At 43.2% G+C, this 22,780-nt stretch overlaps 1 protein-coding gene across 4 annotated transcripts in view; it reads right to left on the minus strand.

Moving 5' to 3' along the window:
- Window positions 1–8,573: 8,573 nt before the first annotated feature.
- metro (membrane palmitoylated protein 7-like protein metro) overlaps window positions 8,574–22,780 on the minus strand; it is a 105,119-nt gene continuing 90,912 nt past the window's right edge. For all 4 annotated transcript variants that reach the window (XM_075881914.1, XM_037426638.2, XM_075881913.1 and 1 more), the window contains 3 exons: window positions 19,879–20,081; window positions 16,829–16,969; window positions 8,574–11,847 (listed from right to left, as the gene is read on the minus strand). In XM_075881914.1, coding sequence (XP_075738029.1) covers window positions 11,662–11,847; window positions 16,829–16,969; window positions 19,879–20,081 — 530 coding nt within the window. In that variant the 3' untranslated portion in view covers window positions 8,574–11,661. The remainder of the gene's footprint in view (window positions 11,848–16,828; window positions 16,970–19,878; window positions 20,082–22,780) is intronic.

Here is a 22,780-nt window from a genome sequence, read left to right on the forward strand (position 1 = left end):
GTGACTTTCTTCACCCAAGGCTCCCACACACAGCCACTCGTCACGAAGTTATGGCCCTCGAAGGCACCTTTCTCGGCTTCAGCTGCTCCCGAGTAATCAAACTCGTTCTCGTAACGCGAAATTCGTGAATATTGGAGCTGGCGATGCTCCTCCAGAACTCCACAACACTAACACGTGGGCGACGGTGTAGTCGCGCGCGCGAAGCATGAATGGTACCACATAGCTGATTCTCGTCTCTTCTTCGTACCGCTCAAAATATTTTTGCCACAGCTTTGCGGCGTAGTCTTCCAGTAACGCTGATATCGTGCACGACACTCCTTAGAATTAAATTTGCGTCATGCCCTCACTCGATCTCACCTGCAAGCTACGCCAAAGCTCGCAAGCACGACTGGACTGCTGCACTCTCTGACCGCCTCTGACAAAAAAATGGCTGCCTACCCAGAGTGCATAGCGTCTCCGCCGTTCATACAAGCTCCCTATACTCGCACAAACTACTAAACACCGTTATGCCGGAAGAGGAAATATTTTAATAAACTCGTAATACATCTCGCCAGCTGCTATATGTAGCTGCTGGTTATGCGATTGTCAGCTAGCCGACGAATAACATTTAGAAGGAGATGCTCTCCGGCTTCGTGACGTCATATAACAACCACGCGATTTTGTGGCACACAGAAAATTTTAAATGCCGAATAACCAGTGGCAACCAATATGCCGTATCGAAACTAGTTTATACTCTTATTTTTTTTACGTGGTCGTGCATAAGTGATTATCACGCGATGGATCGCGTCATTGTTGCCTGCAACAAGCTGATGCTGTGTGCATGACAAAGACTGTTTACACCAATATTCTCTCAAGGTTCCCCTCAAGCTGCTCAGTGCAGCTTTTCTCCTGGCCTTCTCGAGACCTTGTAGCGCAATAAAAGCAATTCAATTCAATATGCAGCAAACGACCATTTCGAAAGGAAGCAACGAGGGATTATTTAACGTTATAATCACCCACATTTTGCTCTTCAAAGGAAAATGTTGTTTGCACTGTTTGTATTGGTGTGTTCATGCAGGTGACTGGTGGCCCGTTAAGAACTTTTGATACAAATACAATGAATGTTAACAATGTACTATGCCACTAATACCACAAATTATGCATTAAAAAGGTTGAGAAGTTGATATTAAGTTAATTACAGTAATATAACAATTACAATATTATTGATAATTGCACGCTCCAGATACAGTACTCAGATTATTAGTAAATAAGGCAAATTATAATACACGCATGCCTAGATATATGCAAGAAAGTGTAATACTTATGAAAAAATATAACAGCAATCATTCCTTCAAAAAAAACATGGCTAATCCCTCTGCCAGAGGAATTGGCATATAACACGAAAGTAAAACGCGTCTTTACACGGGTAAACGAATGCTTACTGTACATTGATAAAGGAGGGTTAGACGGATGTATGTTTCGGTGCTTAGCAGCTATAGCACCGATCAACGTGGATGTATCCACGTTGACGCTTGGTAGGTATTCATCCCGACGACTAACATTCATGATAAATTTATTAAACTATTGTGGTATCTGTAGATTTTAACCGCCAAAGCATAATCAGAGAAAGGGGCGTAATAGCAAGACGAGCGTCGCATACTGTACGCGGCAATCGGGCTAAGGGCGCCATTACTCGGCCTGTTAAAGTGTGATTGAACTTCGTGGTATCTAAGAATGCGCGTCGTGTCACCTCTGTGTTTGACTGGGGCTAGTTGGTTTAGCATACTTGAGGTTTAACAGCGCAAAAAATACACGGAGGACAGGAAAAGGACGGTACAAGCGCTGACGTCCAACTAATATTTTATTGAGAACAAGGCTGTTAATATACCCGAGTGAACAGGAAAAACAGTGTATTTTTTCGCGCTGTTAAACCTCAAGTCACCTCTGTGTATGCAAATTCATCTCCATATATATATTATGTCTGGGTTGAGACAGCGTTTATTCAGCCCAAGGACTCAGCAGCGAACCGGCAGTTTGAGCCCGAGCGCGCACACACCCGATGATGATTGTGATGACCACCCAGTGAAGAAAGATGAGGACAGGGACCCAGACGGATGATGATGATGAATATGATAATGCATATATGAGAAGAAGCGCATAACGAATGCCTACACTAATTCCCCCCACATCGAAGCGGTCAACCTGGCTGTAGCGAGACACGTACACGATCTCTGCGGTGCGGTGACGGTGATCTGTTGGGACGACAAGTGGAGTCACACGGTAATTGACGGGCGAAGTCTGTTCGATAACTATGTAAGGCCCAATGAAGTGTGGCTGGAACTTGTTACACAGACCAGGTGTACGAATAGGTGTGAACAGGAGCACCCCGTCACCAGGTCGGAAGAAGAATGCAAGGCGATGGCGTGCGTCATAAGTGACTTTTCGATCTTGTTTTCATGCTTCCGTGTTTATGCGAGCACGATCGCGACACCGGGCTAGTCTTGAAATGTATTCCTCGCTGGAAGACGGAAACGAGTTGACGTCACTGTTGAAAAAGGAAACGTCGAGGAAGAAAGTATGGGAACGTCCATAAACGAGGTATAACGGCGAATAAACGGTGGTGCGCTGAACGGCCGTGTTGTAGGCAAAGGTGAGAAATGGTAGAAGAGTACCCAGTTTTTGTGACCTGGACTGATGTAGACGGCTATCATATCAGATAGAGTACGGTGAAGAGACCATTGGTCTGAGGGTGGTAGCTTGAAGCTGTCTTGTGTTATTCTAGAGGTGCGCAATACTTCATTTAGCATGCACTTCTGAACACCCTTCCACGGTCACTTAGCAATATACGAGGGGCACCATGGCGCAAAATGATGGCGTGCAGAACGAAGTCGGCAACTTCCGAAGCAGAGGCAGTTGATACAGACGTTGCGCGTAGCGTATCAAGTGGTCGACGGCGGTCACTATCCATCTTTTGTCAGTAGATGTGACGGGAAGAGCGCCGTAAAGGTCGATACCTACAACTTCAAATGGCGTTGTAGGGCACGGAATTGGCTGTAGAGTCGCGGCCGGTGCAGTTGTCTGGATTTTACGACGCTGGTACGGGACACAGGAACCGACGTAGCGTGCGATGCTAGTAGAAATACCAGGCCAGTAAAAGCAACTTCAAATGCGGTCGTGAATTTTTTGAATATCAAGATGTCCAGCAGTCAAATCGTCGTGGAAGGCTTTAAGCACGTCAAGTCGAAGAAAGCGTGGTAGCACGAGAACCCAGCGTTGACCATCAGGGTAGTAGATGTGACGGTATAGATCTCCATTCTCCAGCTTAAATCACAAGAGTCGACGACGATGCTCTGCGTTATGTGGATGGGAAGCTCCTGAGAGCTGGTCCATAATACGACAGTACGGATCAGACTACTGGCAGGAGTGAAATGTGCGCTTGTCGTCCGAGAACCGCTGGTCTATTGAAGCGAGCGCGGGCGCTGTAGTAGAAGTGATGGCCGAACTTTGACCGATGCTGAGCTGGGTATTTGGTAGTGGGCAGCGCGAAAGGGCGTCGGCGTCTTGGTGTTTTCTACTTGACTTGTAAATTATATCGAAGTCATACTCCTGTAAACGAAGAATCCCCTCACTCTAGCGTTCACACAAGTTCTTCAGCGTGGAAAGCCAGCGTAAGGCGTGGTGGTCCGTAACGATCGTGAAATGACGGTGGTGGAGATAGGGACGGAACTTTTGCACTGACCAGACCACCGCCAAGCACACCTGCTCAGTTATGGTATAGTTCTTCTCGGTCACGGTTAGAACTCTACTGGAATATGCAACTACTCTCTCTTGTGAAGAGGTGTTGCGTTGGGGCAGAACGGGACCTATACCACGGCCGCTAGCGTCCGTATGTAGGACGGTCCGTGCAGCCTCATCAAAGTGGCGGAGTACAGGCTCAGACGTGAGAGCACACTTTAACAGGTCGAATGCCGTTTGACATTCTTCCGACCACAGAAAGAGCACGTCTGAAGCAAGTAGCTGGTGCAGTGGACCCGCCATTGATGGGAAGTTCCGTATAAAACAGCGAAAATAGGAGGCGAGACCAAGAAAACTCCGCAACTCCTTCGGCCTTTCGGGGCGCGCAAAGCTAAGCACCACAGCAATTTTGTCCGGATCCCGCCGAATTCCGTCTTTGGTCACGACATGGCCCAAAACCTTGATAGCTTTTGCGGCAAAACGGCTTTTTTTGGTTGTTGAGTTGGAGACCAGCGGCGGCAAGGCACGTCAGAATGTCATTCAAACGTTGCAGGTGCTGAGGAAACGTTGTCGAAAAAGTAATGATGTCCAAGTAGCAGAGGCAGGTCTTCCATTTGAGGCCGCGCAGCACGGTATCAATCATGCGCTCAAAAGTAGCGGGTGCGCTGCACAGCCCGAAAGGCATAACGTTGAATTCATATAGCCCGTCAGGGGTTGCGAATGCCGTTTTCTCTTTATCATCTTCGTGCATAGGAATTTGCCAGTATCCGGAACGCAGGTCGAGGCTGGAAAAGTAACCTTGTAGAGAATCAAGGGCGTCGTCAATGCGAGGCATTGGGTACAGATCCTTGCGGGTTATCTTGTTGAGCTCCCTGTAATCAACGCAAAAGCGCACGGAGCCATCCTTCTTACGAACGAGAACCACAGGCGACGACCAAGGGCTAGATGAGGAGCGAATGACCTCTCGTCTGAGCATGTCAGCTACCTTTTCTTCGATAATTTTTCTCTAAGCAGGAGACATGCGGTAGGGCCGGTGCCGTACAACAGATGCTCCGTACAACAGATGTAGTAGTAGTAGTGCGGCCCAACGTCGAGGAGTAAACATCAAAAGAACTTGAGTGCTTCTTTAACAAAGCAAGCAGCTGTTGCGTTTGTGAAGGTGTCAAGTCGTCGCTAATGACTGCAGCAAATGCGGAAGAAGATGCAGGCTCATCACTAGGGTGGTCATTGGAGGAGACGGCATGAAGTGACACGACGCACGCAGGCTCGGGATCGGTCACGCAGGCCACCGTGGTGTCCTGAGGAAGTAGATTTTTTTTCAGATGTTGTATTCATGGCAGTAACAAGTGCGGAACCATTGAGAAAACGAACTACACCGGAAGCGAGAACGATGCCTTTACCGACGCAACTAAATGATGGTGAGACCAAGACGTCGTCATTGTCGATGTCTTTTGAGGTTATAGTTACAATTCGCTCTTGACCTAGTGGTAGTTCGGTATCCTCCGCAGCTGTCAAACGAAGTGGCCTCTGAATATACATCCCGATATCCCGGCTTATGAGTGAAATAGGTTTGCCCCCCCCCCCCCCGCCAACCCACTCGCAAAAAAGTTGGTACGCCACTGCCCCCTCATGTGTTTTAGTGTTCCGCACTTGCGTGCATTCTCTGCAGTGCGCCAGGTTGAGGTGCATTTCATCGTTGATGAACATCTTGAGTGCAGTGTCCAACGGGCAGCGGAATGATGCCGATTACATTTAACGCCGAGGGCTTGCGTCGGTACCAGCAGAAACTGTGCTGCGCAAGGATGCAGTAGCAACAAACCAGCGCCTCCTCTAATCGACAGACAATTCCAATGCCACGTACACTTAGGGCACCTTACCACAGGTTTCATTATACCTCCTGTTCAGCATCTCACAATTTTTGAAAATGTTTTTTTTTTCTTTAGCTTAGGAACAAAAGTATACCTGCCGACCCATGTCTTCTAGATAAGAAACAAAGGCAACGGCTCGGATTGTGCTCGCTGGACTTTACATTCATACTTCTATGGCCCGGTTTCCTTCTTGAACGCGCAGTGCCTACTATACTTCATATTATCGGTGACAAGATCACCATGTTATCTATTGCGCATGAACGCATTTGCATACGTACAACGGTAATTTATCGGAGCGCAATGCATAACATAGCGCATGTAGTGTCCGCAGACCTTTCGTGCTTATTACCTTTGTGTGCAGTTATAATGACCATTGAATAAAACAGAAATTTCCTAGTGTTAGCGTGAGTGGTGATTTTTGCCTGTCAGAAGTGAAGAATACAAGCATTGTGCACGCTAAAGAACCTGTGTATGTTGGTTTGATATGTGCGGTTTATCGTCTCAAAACCACCATATGATTATGAGAGACGCCGTAGCGGAGGACTCCGGGAATTTCAACCACCTGGGGTTCTTTAACCTGCACCTAAATTTGAGCACATGGGCCTACAGCATTTTCGCCTCCATCGGAAAATGCAGCCGCCGCAGCCGGGATTCGATCCCGCGATCCACTACGGTGGTTTCTGTACGGCGTCAGGCCGGTCAGGCCTCGAAAGCACGCGAATCCCCGCTCTGACGTCACACGGACGCGGTTCACACACCAGGCCAATAACTTCCTGGCACTTTTGGTCACTGCCAATAATTTCCTCGCATTTTTGGTCACTTGTTATCGATATTGTTATTATCTAAATAAAGAGAATCCCTTCAATTTACCGTTCTTTAAGTCTTTCTTATAGAAATTTCTACCTCAACTATCAAGTGATGCTTTCTTCCGACAACCATAACTAAGCAAGACGTGCACACCACGTGTCCCCCACTCCCCTACGGCATTTCTTTTTCACGGAATGCCTTCTTCCTCACCCGATTCGCCACGGCGGCCTTATTGTCCACCCCACCATCCCCTCGCCTTTTTACTGTTGTCCTCTCCCACTTCTTTGTTTGCATTGGGGGAGAGAGTACGAGGCATACACACACAAGCACTACATAAATCTTTTGTAATCGCGCTTTTTTATCGTGCATGGACGTACTGCATACACCGCAGACACATAGCTCAGTAAGTTTGTAATGTACACAGTCCGTCCCTGTACGATAAAAAAACGCGATTACCCAAGATGCAACACCAACTAGCCCTTGCAGCTGCTTTTATTGCTAAGGAAATCTGTAGCAACCTTGAAAAAGAGAAGTCCGCTTGTAGAAACATCGGCTCGTGCACCCACTCGGTTTTCGAATTTCTTATTGCAGCGTTCCCTTTCTTGCCTTTTTTTCATTTCTACTGAGGCAGAAGGCTTTCCTTGTTTTCTCAATAAGAGCCTAAGTTTCGCTGCCCTAAACATTTTCTTCGCTTTGCTGACTCTGTGTGCCTCTGTTTAAAGAGAACGCATGCCTAGAGAATAAGAACAGCATGACTAACCATTTAGAATTTTAGTGCATTAGGCCGATAACAGCTGCAGCCTTTAAGACAAACATGCACCAGAATTTTTACTTTTTATATATCAGTATTGATGTGCATCTAAGTTAAACAATTCACATCAATATGGTATCTAAGGCATGCACACACACACCCAGCTTGCACCTCAGCGCTTTTAACTCAACCAACATGCTTGTCAATGTACTAAAGTTCCAGTATTATGGTCTCCAGGCTGAAACACAACTAAAATATTTAAGCCTAATTTTTCGCAGTTATATTACAGCAAAGTGCACTAAGGCCCAAGATCCAAGATGGCAATGTTTGTATATTCTAGAACTGCCAAGACGAAAATGCTTCATTTCTGATGCCACATGACAATCTCAATATGAAGAATTTACATATGTATAATGCAGGGCCCCTGTCTGTATGTATTCACTATCAGTCATGCTTCCTTAAAAAAAATTGTTTAGTAGCCCCCTGCTATGGCACCACCCATCTGCACCCTGATCTTCGACAAGGACAACTAATTGATCGATTTATAGTGGGGTTCAACATTCCAAAACCACCCTATGATTATTAAAGACACCGTAGTGGAGGGCTCTGGAAGTTTTGGCCACCTGGTGTTTTTTAACGTGCACCCAAATCTGAGCACACAGGCCTACAGCATTTTTCCCTCCATCGAAAATGCAGCCGCCGCAGCCAGGATTCAATCCTGCGACCTGCAGGTCAGCAGCAGAGTCCCTTAGCCACTAGACCACCGCGGCAGGGCGCAAAAGGACATTTAGCTATAACCACGAAACATTGCTAATGAAACAGCTATGGCGATCACACACAAGCACACTAATATTTTAGGTAAGCGGCAAATCATTCTCATTTTACATTTTAGAAATAAACAGCAGTGCCTCTTCCGCAACTTAAGAACCTTAGTTTAGCTGTGTGCTTAGTGTAGAGACATAACTCGCAGAGAAAGCCACAAAACACACATACGTCCACCTTTAGACAACCTGTTCAATTTTCCTCAACAGGTTTGGTGAAGTGATGCCATGAAAAATGGCAAAATGAATAAATTGCAAAAACAAATATGAAAGCTTTTCTACACTACCGAAATTCTTGCACAGTGCATCTTGTCTTTGCTACACTTGTTACGTGCCGTGAAGTGGTGGTTCGTGGGGCCATGGCCTGGCTCGAGAGAAGATGCAACGAGCCCTCTCATTCACATATATCGCATCACTGCTCTACTAAGACCGTGGCTAAACACACAAAATGCTACACTGCTCCTAACAAGGTGGAACACACCAACACTGGGCATGGACTTTTGTAGTGCCTGAAAGCTGCCTAGCAGGGTCAGGAACTTGTCTATGACAGTAATAAGAAGAATTTGGATTTTAGTGAAATCCAGAGTGCACAAAACACTGTTTCACACAACATTAACTGTTGTACTAGATATTTATTATTTGAAATGATGCCCAATCACATGACACACCCAACTAATGAACACATGCAAACATATTTGGCATCACTCTGCAAGAGTGCACTGCACTGCAGCCTTTAATAGCTCCAGAATTACATGGATTTTCGTTTGAGCCAGCAAAACAAGTTAGAGTAAATGAAACCAATATTGTTGATAAAAAATAAAGTAACTTATAGACACAAATGTTTTCACCTTGAGTGAAGAAAATGTTCAAATTTCTTGTTAGCTTTACAAGAGATGTGAGCATTATCCAACTACAAGCAAAGCTGCCAAAATAGAAAAATCGTATATGGCTTAGCAAAGTGAGAAGCTTTTGGCTCCAACCTCTCTCAGCTAATTATAGTAGAACAGATGTCCAGCAATAGACGTCTAGCAACAGATGCTCACCATGTTCAATTGAGGTTTTATCTATCAGATACATGCAGCCTTCGCAACAGAGCATTAGGGGCAAAAGGCAAGATACTTTTTTCGGTATTCATTAGATTGTGCTTAACAAGGAACAAAGCCCCTTGATCTATCCCTCTTCTTTTGTAAATTATTAAAAAGGTAGTACATCTGTGCAAACACATTAATCTTTTAATGTTATTAATAAATGATGCAGCATCCAAAGTTACTTTAAGCTACAGGTGCAATGAGAAGCTGGAAAAGTTCAATAAATGCACTGTACACAAAATTTATGAGCAGTCTAACATCTAGTCCAGTCAACAAGGTTTGCATTTGGTGCATTATAGACCCTTGATTTAAGTACTAGTGCACCAAATTATGACCATTTCACCATATTATGAAAATATGTAGAACTTAAATGCTTAATGACAGTGTACCAGGGTGTACAATGGCCATCTCTAACAAGCAAAAATATACTTTCTTTTCTTCAACAAAACAAAAAGCTAACTGGTCTTTGCTTGTGCGACCTGCACAACCAACAAAGAGATATGGCTAATGCAGTAAGAAAAACTGTAGTCTGGGCTTATTACAAATATACTGTTAAAATTTTGCACAAACAAGGATAGGACCATTTTGTACAATGATGTCAGGTGGCTTGTCAATGCATAATTGGCATTTTGTACTGGCATTACATCTTATGCAAAGTAGTTCAGTGTAGTGCAAATCTTGGGACATGGTGCACACATAGGAAAATAACAGTCAGTAGACCCAGCTTACAGACCTGAGGAAAAAAGGGCAGATGAGGTAAAACATTTGAGGTGGTGTGTTGCTTGCACCGCACCATGTTGGCTCTAGTCCAGATGCACACTTTATTAAGTGCACTCACTGAATTACACAAAGTTTACTAATGCACTTATACAACCATGCTTCATGTGGCTCTTGTAACTGACTAATTTAGCTCATCATTCTTTAACTTTACAAGGAGAACACACTTTCCCCTTGATAGTTCAGTTTACTTGGTAACACCCTATGGTCCAACTATAGTTGCACTTTCAAGATGTGCTCAATATAAAAACAACTTAAATGCACTAGGTGGATCAGAGTATAATTGCAATACTCTGGATAAAGGAATATCCAAAGGGTTTGTGACAACTTAGAGCTAATAAGTGCACTAATACATCTAAACACTCAATAGCCAGACTGTCAGACATGAGTAGAAGTGTGTAAACACGAAAATTTAGACACAGCTATGAAAACAATAGTTCAGCACAGCCTTCAATCCTGCTGTAAGCTTGACTGAAAACAAAACAAAATAACTGAAAACAAAAGCTATCAGCAGTAAACAGCACTGTTTAAGGCAATGAAATGTATTTGCAGCACTATAAGAGCTGCCACTTTCGATTCTCACAAAGTTTAGCAGATCATGCACAAAATCGCTGCCTAAAGACAAGTGCCATTATGTAATTTGTACAAACAGCAAGGCCATCACATGTTACTTAAGAGCAACTGATGTGACAAAAGTTCTACATGCTACAAAAGCAATGTGCTCCATGCTTTCACCTCCAATATGCACAGATGATTACAAGATCAAACAAGTGATGAGCAAAATAAAAAAAAGCATTAGCAGGAAAGTACTGATCAAACTGTTATTATCTTAAAGCCAATTACATGATAAAAACATACCGGATTGAGTTTAGGTATTGATTGATTGATTTGTGGGGTTTAGCGTCCCAAAACCACCATATGATTATGAGAGATGCCGTAGTGAAAGGCTCTGGAAATTTCGACCACCTGGGGTTCTTTAACGTGCACCTAAATCTGAGTACACGGGTCTACAAATTTAGTTTAGGTAGAGCAGGATGCAAAAGCTGCCAATTACATTATTGCGACATTCACAGCTATAACCATGCATTGCTTTTTCATTTCATACCATTAATTTATGCCTTTGTGCTAGAAAAGAATAGTTTAAAACAATGACAGTACTTCAAGATAGTTATTTACAAGATAAGAAGCCCTGTTGCATGGCCTGCTTAATTATGAATAAAATGTTACTGGTTGACAGCTAGGTATATACAACACGAGATAAAAAATTCTTACAATATGCTACGTTAACAAGCTTTGTTCATGCTCTCTGCTGCTTCCAAAAAATGCACTGCACACTAAAACACAAGCAAAGTTTTCACACGAAAATCTGCTATAAAGATAAGTAATGCCCCACATAAACCATACACTTGCGGTGACTTTTTTGCATTTTTGACTTCAATAAGAGAAAGAAAGAGACTGCAAGATAAAACATTTCTAAAAGTCACCAAATATTTAGATATATTGCACCACATTCGTCTACATATGTCTACACATCTGGTGGGATGCATGAACAGCATATGAGAAATGTGTTCGTAGCTCCGAACACTGATCGGATAATGAAATACGAGTTTCTGCAAGTTAACAGAGCTGAAATATGCTAGTAAAAAAGATAAGACTTTAAACAAGATAATAAAAATTCACTATAAGTGACAAAAACATATGCTTGCACAATGCACAAACAGTCAAATGTCAGGTTGAGAAACTAGGCTTCAATGTGAAACTGACCATACAACAAAGCTTCACCGCATGCATTTTGAAAAAGGTCCTCCATTAACAAATGTTGTAGAGGTAAGGCTTCACTGGGACGTGACCACCCAGCTAGCAGGCACCCACTGTGGTTCTGCTTCAACAGATTTCACAGCTGCCATCAGCTGGTAGAAGGCACGAGGAAGCTCCTCGTTCACAATGGTCAAATCAAACATGTGGCCATACAGGAAGTCCATCTTGTGGCCTAAATAAACTATGTCATGGAATTCATCGTCCTGGAAAAAAAATAATTTGATCCAGTTGAGCTGACCTAAACAATCAATAAAAATGCTGCAAGAAACATGCATAAAACGGCAGATAAATCTCACAGAGCTCCATTGATCAATTTTTTTTGAGATTTTTATTTCTACTATAATTCTTGCCTACATGAAAGCAGAATATTGCCACAAGTTTGTGACGCATCAGAAGTGTGCAAACATAATCAAACAAAAAAAAATGTATAGAGACAAAGTTCAGTGTCATGATGCATGCAGGCGCAGCTTCTTGCCCCTTTGTCATTATCCCCCCATGTACGTTCCAGCCAGTGTTGTAATGTGTAATTTTTTGAGTAATTTAAAAACGTGTGTGTCACCAATTCATAACTGTAACAGGTAAAGTACTTGCGTCACACTTCTGCAATAACGTGAGGTGTCACGCTGCTGGTAACGTTTTACTTCAATCAACTAAAAGGGTCTTACACAGAACTGCTTTGTTTCATAGGCGACACTTTCCCAGAGCTATTCTTTTGCGGTAGTGGACTGCTATAACCTTGCCAGGCATCGACAATAGGAGTAGTATCATCTAATGTGTTCCAACGACCACCTACTTGGCGCAGGTGTGGACATGTTCACCAAGGAGCGAGCAAGCTGCCCGACGACAGCTTAGAAATTACCGTAATTACTCAAATCTAACGCGCACCTTTTTTCCGGTTAAGCGGGTTCATAAATCGCATGCGCATTAAAATCGAGTACGAAAAAAAAAAAAAATGAATACGGTCATTCTATTGCCATCGGCATTTCCAAAATGGCCGCCCCCTACGTGCGTCGGCATGGCGCGTCGGCCATTTCTGCCTATGTGTTTCTCATGTGCGGCACTTCGTACGTGTGCTGAGGAGTTCGTCATTTTGTAGTGCATTAGCATCGACGGCATGGAAGGGCAGACTCTAAATTGAGACTCGAAGAGTGCACCACGATGCCGCTTTTAAAAGAAAAGTCATCGGGTGTGCTGAAACGAACGGAAATCGGGCCGCATCGCGGTCGTTCGGAGTTCCTGAAACGTGCGTGCGGGACTGGCGGAAACAAAAGCAGAAGATTGTCGACTGCAAAGCTTCACGTAAAGGCTTCAGTGGACTACAGCAGGGTAGGTTTCCGCAAATCGAAGAGCTGCTCGGTGAGTATGTGCTTGAGCAGCGAGCGGCACAGCCGCCCGTGACGACAGAACTGCTCCAAGTGCGGGCTATGCAATTAGCCTTATAAAAAGGTCCAATGCGGAGCCAGTTTAATGCGAGCAGGTGCTGGCTAACTAACTTTATGAAGAGCAAAGGCTTTTCCCTCTGAAGATGAGTGGGCATATGCGAAAAGTTTTGCGGAGGAGTACGATGAAAAGCTTCAGAGTTTTCAGAGGTTCGTCCTAAACCTGTGGCACAACAATGGCTACCTGCTTGGGCAAATCGGGAATGCCGATCAGACGCCTCTTTACTTCGACATGCCTGGCACTACAACTGTCGCAAGTTCGCCTGATGTCGCAAGCAAGTTCGCGTGCTGACGTCGGTCCACGGTAAAACTACAGGGACGGCAATGCTCTGTTACACGTCAGATGGGCACAAGCTTCCCCCGTACGTCATATTTAAATAGAAGACACTCCCGTAAGGAATCACTTTTTCGAGTGGTGTGATCGTGCGGGCCAACGAGAAAAATGGGTGCGCGTTGCAATCGATGTCTTACTTTTTTCTTTTTTTCGTCCTCGAAACCAGGTGCGCGTTACAATCGAAGGCGCGGTAAAATCGAGTAAATACGGTACAGCTTTTTCTTAAATTATTCAAGTTGTAGCTGTCAGCGATTTGTCCCTGCAACACCACAGGGCTGTTTCAAGTTGTACTTGTCAGCAATTTGTCCCTGCAATACCATAGAGCTGTTTACCAGTTTTGTTTTAGAAATCAAATTTGCTTCTATTTGCTTTTAACTGCAGCTATACAATTCTGGTTGTTGAATTCCTCAGCAAGCAAGGCTGACCTTTAATGCCTTCACATAAGCACTCGTAATTTTCGTGGCAATTGCATAGAGTAAAGGGCCAATGATGATTTAGGCTGGAAATACTTTTTTTCAGTGAAATTTGTTGCAAGATCAGAACACGGGTCACGTGCGGTGCCGTAGTTGTCTGCTGCCAGTGTCCGTAACTAGTATCGCAAGAAATAATGAGAAAAAAAAACTCAGTAAATAAAAACCCACCAAAGACACAATGGGATTCGAAAACGGGTCTGCTGCATGCCAGCCCAATATTCTACCACTGAGCCACACCAGCGCTTGGAACTCGCTTCCAAACTCGTTTTAGGCAGGCTTGATGTCGGGAAAAGAATTGCATTATTATAAGCAATAAAGGGTTTTAGAGCATAAAAGGGACAACCATGCATCACACAATGCGAGTTGCGTAACGAGTAGGTCGTCGAATGCTCTAACCCATTACAAAAGCTTTAGGTATAATTTTTCATTGTCGTTAGCGACAGCTTTGAAAAATTGCACAAAGTACCTTGCAAGCATGTAGCAAATACCACACTTCTCCGAAGAATGATAAAAAGGAATGCCTCCCTGTTACACAAAAATTGATTTAGGGCATAGTGGGTACCCTGCAAGTGTGTTTGTAGCAGTTACCTAAAGAGTGTTTCAAAATAGCCTTTCAAAGGCCACTCTTCCCGCTTTCGTTCTGGCTGTGCTGCCCGTTCAGTGCAGGCCTGGCGGCATTTTCTTTAATTCGTGATTGTACAACCTTCAAATGAACACCGATCACAATTTAAACAAGAACAAAGATGTTTTGGTTCCCACAAACCCTTTCGTATGTTCTGTTTTATTCGTGCTTGACATTTTGTTTTTATTCTGCCATGTCTCCTCCCAGCAAGACAAGATTCTGTCAAATTCTTGAAGTTATTTCATAACTTCAAGAATTTGAAGGGAGTGTTCAAATCCCATTGTGTTCTTGGTGTTGTTTATTTACTTATATTCTTTTTTATTCTTATTTCGTGTAGTAGTCGTTACGGACAAAGGTAGTGGCAGACAACTATGCTGCAGCGACTTTCTGATATCATAAGAGCTTTGAGTGTAAAACATATTCTAGAATGACTGTTCATTTTTCGTCGATGCCCAAGAAATTTCCCAGTGTGGATACGATTCAAGAAAGAAATAGGGCGGGGAGAAGAGGAGGGCACTGCAAAGTAGTTTGGTCCCAACAGCAAAAATATCTCTGCACAGCTATGCAGAGTATGCTATGAAGAGCTTGGCAATTCAAGCTTTTCCTGCTAAAAAGTACCAATTGCATGCACACATCAGTTTGCAAACACACTGTTTACTTGCTACTAATATTCCATTTGTTCGCCCAGTAAAGAACATTTCACATAGTGAAATGTAATTACAGAGGCTGCTAATATTGCAAACATAATACAAGGATTAGAAGTGAAAATGGCTGCTCACTATGTTAAAAACAATTTGAAAGGTACTCAATATTCAAGTTGCTTATGGCAAGATCTTTAATCAGGGTTCAATTCCAATCTTAGAATATTTATTCATAGCCCCATACATTTCCTCAATGGGCAAAAGTTTGTCCATTACAGTGTATCTTGAATCTATAGTCACAGTTATTCTCTCTGCCATCTTGGAACCAACCCTACAGATGTGATGCACAATATGGTAGACAAATGGGAAGTAAAAAAGCCTTAATAGCAGTAGTAGTAGTTAAGGGGAGGCACAGCAACAATAAAAAAAAAAGCTTCTTTGTTCTGAAGACTAAGGCAATGAAAATTTTGCTCTTTACGTAAGTTTTCATGCTGATTTAAAATATGTAATCAGTTTTATAGTACATTGCATAGTTTTCATTTTGTACAATGACCATGTGTAAAATATAGCTCTTTTTGAACAGACTTTTCCTATTAAGAAACTTTTATAATTATGAGTCACTATTAGCTCATATTATTCCACATTTACAGTAGAATGCAAATAACTATAAAAAGTGTGTGTGTAATACATTTAAATAGAGAAGAAACATTGCATAATATGAGGAGTGTTAAATGCTCAATCGATACAAAGTACTTACTTTTACTTAATTATATAATTGCTACCACGCTTTAAAGGAGATAATTGCACTCTTCACATGTCAAGGAATATGTGACAAAAGTTTCATCTTTATTTGGCCATCATAAATACCAAAAACGTGTCGTCAAATCTTAAGAAGTCGCCCAAAACTGCATCTCTAGAAAAACGCATTATAAACAAAGAAATTATCTGTGTGGCAATGATGCACTTTTTAAATTATTTGGTCCATATGAGAGATTGGGAATCATGATTGTTTTGTGCATGTGGCTTTGGCAAAGTCCTCATGTGAAATGCAATGGCAAGCTATCAAGGGACAATTTAAAGGCGACTCTAGGCAATGAACTCCTTTTAGTTTTTTATAGCCACTTCGTGCTTCTTAAAGGCGATATTAGCCTACTTTGAGTTTAACTGCAATTTTGATTTCTTTTGGCAGAAAAGTAGAGAAATGAAACTTGTGACAAAAATTAAAAACAAAAGATTTCATTTTAGAAAAAATTGGAACTTTTTGAGTCACGTATCCCCTTAAAAAATTACAGAAGCAGCACAATGCCACACAAGCAACAATGCATTCCACAAATGACATTTCAAAACTAAGTAAAGTATTTTGTGATATCTGTGCCTTTTAAACTGCTGAACTTGTACAAAAAAGTCAACTATGAGGAAACTGTTATGCCATGCTTCCAGAAGTGGCTTGGATTCTTAGATGAGTCAGCAAAGATTTGCTGATCATTTCTTAAGACCAACAAGTGGCTAGCATAACCAAGATTGTGTGGGTGCTCTCTTGTCGACTTTACAAGCAGCATGACAAGTTTCAGTACAAGCCGCTAGAAATAAATGCCATCATGTCTCCACACAGACTAAAAAAGAAGTACTACTCAAATGCTGCTTCTGATTAAAGAAATAAATCTCAAATACGCACCGTAAAACCTCGTGAGCAGTTTTCATCAAATGTAGAACGTGCACAGGCCTTATTTCTTGTTTCTTTCAGAATTTCGATGCTTGGAGGCTTGATAAATATAACAAATGGCTTAAGCTCGGCTGTTCTGAGCATTTTCAGTGCCTGAAATGTAGAACTGTTTAGTATTCTCAGGAAAAAAAAAATCTGGCTGCACAAGTTTCATGTTAACAGATTCTAGATTATAGAGTTCCAGACATGACAAAAAGAGAACAGTAGTATTGCTACAGTAGACTTCCTTTAAGATGAACTTGAAGGGACCATGATCATTTGTTAGTCTTATCAGAAGTGCCCCCAAAAAACCAAATGCTAACATGCCAAGTACACCCAAATATGTTGCTTGAAAACATTGAATGAAGTATACTTATAATGGGGAGCAAAAGAACAAAAAAAAGCATTTATTTGGCTCAGCTTGATAAAAAATATGCTTTCGAGTAGAGTATTTAGACTAATCTAACGAGTACTTGGTTTCAAGAGTTCATAAATATGCTCATGAATAAATTGCTGTCACATTTTAACAATAAAACTGTAGCACAACCCTGCTTTGACGATTAGAAAAAGATAAAAAGGGAGAGACAAGCACAACTTTCCTTCGAAGAATGAAAAATTTATTCTTCCGGCTGTTCACCTTTTGAGAGGCTGTCTTACTGGCTTTACAACTTTCAAATACGCCTCCGTTGCATACCACTACCTTGGCAAAGCCAATATATGCCAAGTTGCTAATGAAGTCTGCAAGCTTTATTTTTTTTTAGGTTCGCATGTTTTCTTATTTTCAGCCCGCTGTAACTTTTCCTGAATGACATACAACTGACGACCTTCGTTTGTGCTACTCACGATCACAAGCCTCGGGCACACTTTTGACATGACACAGCTATATTTAGTGTGCAAAATGACCTTCCTTTGTCGTGAACTTTCATAATGAGAATGGCACACCGCAATTTGCTGCATTTCATTGGGAAAAAATACGATGTGCTCAGGCCCTATGAAAAACGATGCAAACTGACCACAACATGCACTCAGGTGCCATTGTGTGACGGTGATGACAATGCATCCGACTCCTCTGATGGGAGTGGTAATGGCGCATAAGTGGTTTTCATTTAGTGTGATTATATAAAGTACAGACAACTTTGTTGCCGTTTTCACTTTCATTTGGCTTTTTTCCCCCCTTCCCTTGCATTTTCCCCTCTAGCCAAGCTCTTGTAATCTTCTGTTCTCCATAGTACTCCTGTTGGGGAACTGAAGAACGCGAGGAGGATACGAAAGGACGAACGCAATTTGTCGCTTTCTTTGCTGATAAAGCCGCCCTTTTTCCATTTACAGGCTAGGAGTGAGGGAGATGCTAGCTTTATGTGCGGACCCTTCTTTTCCATTTATCTCGCTTTCTCTCTCCATGTCACAATTCCCTTTCGATTTGGTTTGACTCTTTGCACCACGAAGTTGAGGTTTTTTCCCTCCATTTTGTTTTCTTTTGTTTGCCTGAATGTCACCATCGAGGCTCGTTCGTTGAGCATAATCCCCGTCGTTGTTGGTCACTGCGTTCATCATGACAGAAGAGCCTTGTTAGGCAGTTTGTCTTTTTTCACTGATGCTATGGCAAACCAAACAAACACTCCCGTGTTGTTCGTCTTATGAGAGAATGCGTCTAAACAGAGTTCGTATTAACAGAATTTTACTGTATTTATGAATTCACAGTGAGTGAATAAATAAACCGCAAAACAATAACATATTGAAAATGCATCACTGCACAATACGGTGTACAATACACAAGCTAATAATCAATCACAAGGAAATTTTTTAGTGATCAACAAACCGAGAACACCTACTAACTGCCACTGGCAAAGATCATGTCACTTGGCCACAATTTAGCATCACACGAAGCTTCACATTTTCCGCCAATTTTAAGATAAACAATTTCGTACATTCAAACTATTATCAACCATTATTAATAGTGCTGCACGATATCTGGTCTCCTTGCCATTTTTTGTGGGCCCATTTACAAGAGAAACAGCATGAAACACAGGACAAAGACAGAGCTGGACCAGTGCTTGATTTGTCTCAGTTGCTGTCCTTTATTTCGCGCCATTTCTCGTTTTTTTTTAACATGTTCCAACTGGCCCAAATATAACTCTAGTGCATATTTACACGTCTACAATGACTCGAAGTTTAGTACACACTACACCTCTGGAAGCCCACATAAATTTTTAAATAGCACAGCATGCAAACAGCAGCCATGTGCAGAAGTGGCTTACACTCCGGGCTTTTCAAAGCACTCTGGTTTAAATACCCTACTTTACATTCAAGACTTGAATTTTTTTTCTTGCTTCTTAAAGAAAAATTAAAATTTTCGATGCAAGAAGTGCAATTATGGTGGCAATTATACATTTATCTGTTTTCTGCTTCTGAAAACAGCTGTACATACTGCTCCCACTGGTTATAAAAAAAGCCATTTCATTATTGTTCCATTACCCTACATGTACGTTGGAATGTAGAATTGCATATCAGCTGCTTAGGAGCTAGCAAATGCTTGCTTTGGAAAGCTTCACTAACTGGAAATGGTGGTAACTTTGCCCAATCTGAAAACTCAATAACCATTAAAGAAATCAATAAACAAAACTTACACAAGATTGATTGATATGTGGGGTTTAACAGGTGGGGTTTAACATCCCAAAACCACCATATGATTATGAGACACGCTGTAGTGGAGGGCTCCGGAAATTTCGACCACCACGTGCACCCAAATCTGAGCACACGGCCAACAACATTTCCGCCTCCATCGGAAATGCAGCCGCCGCAGCCGGGATTGAATCCCGCTACCTGCGGGTCAGCAGCCGAGTACCTTAGCCACTAGACCGCCGCGGCGGGGCAATTTACACAAGAATGAACTTTTCTAAGACGTCAGAAGAATAAAAAAAAACAGTTCTAAGCCCAACCTTCAGGCTTCATACCATGGCCTCACCAACATACTCATTACATCAATGTCAATAAACACCTATAAGACACCATTGCATTCATACCTGCGGATGTGGATTCAGCACGCATGTGTAGCCAAGGTCAACAATGGCTCGAACAGTGTCAAGGCTGGTCCCATAGAGGTTACCCCTGTACTCCCCATGCTCAACGAAGCGGCCCTGTCGAATCTTCTCCTCCATTTCAGACCGGCTCACAAAGTAGTAATCTCGACCATCAATCTCCCAAGGTTTCATGGGACGACTTGTATCTTGCACAGCAAACAAAAGACACTACCATTAAAGACCGTTAGCTACACGCTAATAGCAATGCAAGTGCTGCTTGCACAGGTGGTTTAGAGACTTTGGCAGACAAATGCACAAAAGTGGGGTCACTAAAATAAAATTAATCCTTTTACTACCATGCATTGAGCACAGTTGGGCCAGCTGTGCACACTACTTTTGTGGCATAGGGTGCTGTACAAACAACATCCTGTTATAAGTAATGCATTACAGCTAATAATAAAGAAATATGTATTAGCAAATAAGGTTTTGATAAGAACTAAAGTGGTCTTTTGCAGCAGTTATGAAACTAACATGAAATTCCAGCGATTATTTATTGTACAACAAACCTTGAGACATTCAGACAGACAGGGCTATCATCTAGGCACTTGAGTCCCGACTGCTGCTGATATCATAAACCTTGCCATCCAACAGTATACATTAACCACCTCTTGTTCACTTCCTTCCAGGAGTGAAGAGTATGCAGGTATGCTATAAAGATCAAGCGAAAATATTTAAAAATCAAAATGCCACTATAATAGACAAATGCAACAGATATTGCCAATCGAATCACTAAAAAAATGTTTTTTATGAGCCACACTTCCCACCCGGCAAACCAGCTGCTTTGGTAATGCAACCCGGCTGCACATTGTCGTTTTCTGACATTAGTAGCTAATATGTCTGATGTTTCTTAATGCTTTTTCATTGCAGTTACTGAATATATGTTTACATTAGGCACTTGAAGTCAAGCATATTCAAAGACAACTTGATTTTTTCAATACTACTGTAGCTCTTGTGTTTCAAGGTATTCACCATCAAATTTTACAAGCCAAACACTGATTTCATATTCAGAGACCGGAGTCTTGACACAACGATAAACCCCCTCCCTTAATATGAGGATATTAGTAATTAAATAGCATGTAGCCAGTATAAAGTGTAGCTGATAAAAAAATCATAGCTGCTGTTAACTACACCTGGCTCCTATGAGTATAATAATTGACGAGATTTTACGTCCCAAAACCATGTGTGAAGAAGAAAACGCATCGTTGGCAAGCGACATCGCCACCGCTTGGGTACTGGGTTCTGGGCTTCTCTCGATCACCTCATGCTGATCGTCACCGGCATCTGCTTGACCGTTGCTTTGTCCTGATCGTGTTTTCATCGTAGGGACACCGTCGCAGCACACGCCAATAAGCCCCTTTTCAATTGGTGGAGGGTGCTGACGTTCCCCGTCGCTTGAACCTGGGTGCGACCATTTGCTGTCGCCTAAACCTGGAGCTGCGCAACTGAACGCTACCTCCCATCATGGCCACCAACAACGCGCAACCTGGCTCTTCCACTTCATCCTCCAGCAACCCCGGCATTCTTCACTTGCGAGAGCCCAAGGTCTTTAGCGGAGCTGATGAGACCGACGTGGAAGACTGGTTCACCAAATACAAACTGGTGAGCGCGAACAACAAGTGGGATGGCGCGGACAAGTTGACTAACGTCATCTTTTACTTCACTGAAGTGGCCAAAATGTGGTACAACAACCACGAAAACTACATTACAACGTGGTCCATTTTCAAAACGTCGTTTGCTGACGTTTTTGGCCGACCCGCTGTTCGCAAGTCAGAGCCGAACAATGCTTGCGGACTCGTGCACAGAAGCCATCGGAATCGTTCACCAGTTACATCGAAGACATTATTGGTCTTTGCAACCGTGTGAACACCGCCATGCCCGAGTCGGAGAAGATTCAACACATCTTCAAAGAGATAAATGACGGCGCATTTCAGATGCTCCTGGCCCGTAATCCGGCCACCATTGCGAAACTTGTCAGTTTATGTCAAAGTTTCGAAGAGTTGAGGAAGCAGCGCGCCCTTACTCGGGCATTTTCCTCCCACGCCGACTCGCTCTCCAGCCTTACTTCTGTTCCCGATCCCTCACCAACCATGCAAGAGAATAAAGACTGTGCATGAAGAAGTAGCTCGGCAACTGTTGTTAATTTCCTTCACGCAGCAGCCGCCATCCTCTCGTCCGCACTCACCACTCCGCGATATTATTACTGAAGAGGTAGCTCAGGCTGTTCCCGTCGCTGCCCACCAGCAGCCTGTGGCCAGGCCTGTTCCCTATGCGCCGGCTATGCAGCCCGTGGCCGTGCCTCTTACGTATGCCCAGGCGGTACACAATAGACCCCCCCCCAGCAGCGTTTGCCACCCATGGCTTCAGTTGCTCCCCACTCCGCCCCTCTTTCGACACTTTGGGTCGCACCGCGAGTCAGCAATCCCTGGCGCACTCCAGACAATCGACCGATCTGCTACGCCTGCGGTACTCCAGGATACGCGGCACGATATTGTCGCCGTCGCTTCCAACCACTCCACGACGCTACTCGGCCATTATTTTATGACCCACAGCCCATGCACCTACCTGCTCCCTATCCCTCACCACAGTATGGCTACAGTAACCATCCCGAGTCTCAGTCACGCCAGCCCCGGTCTCAGACTCACTCTCCCCGCTCCCCGTCTCCTCGCAGGCGATCACTTTCCCCAATGCGTCCCTGACCTGTTTCCTCCAAACGGAAAAACTGAACGCCGCAGTTCTAGAGGCAAGAACTGCGCCGTTGTCGAAATACTCAAGTCCTCCCACTTCACCTGCTAACGTCGTTGCCATATTTGTCGATGGTGTTTTTACCTTTGCCCTCGTCGACACA

The sequence above is a fragment of the Rhipicephalus microplus genome, chromosome X (genome assembly GCF_043290135.1).
Source record: "Rhipicephalus microplus isolate Deutch F79 chromosome X, USDA_Rmic, whole genome shotgun sequence".
Taxonomy (NCBI): Eukaryota; Metazoa; Arthropoda; class Arachnida; order Ixodida; family Ixodidae; genus Rhipicephalus; species Rhipicephalus microplus.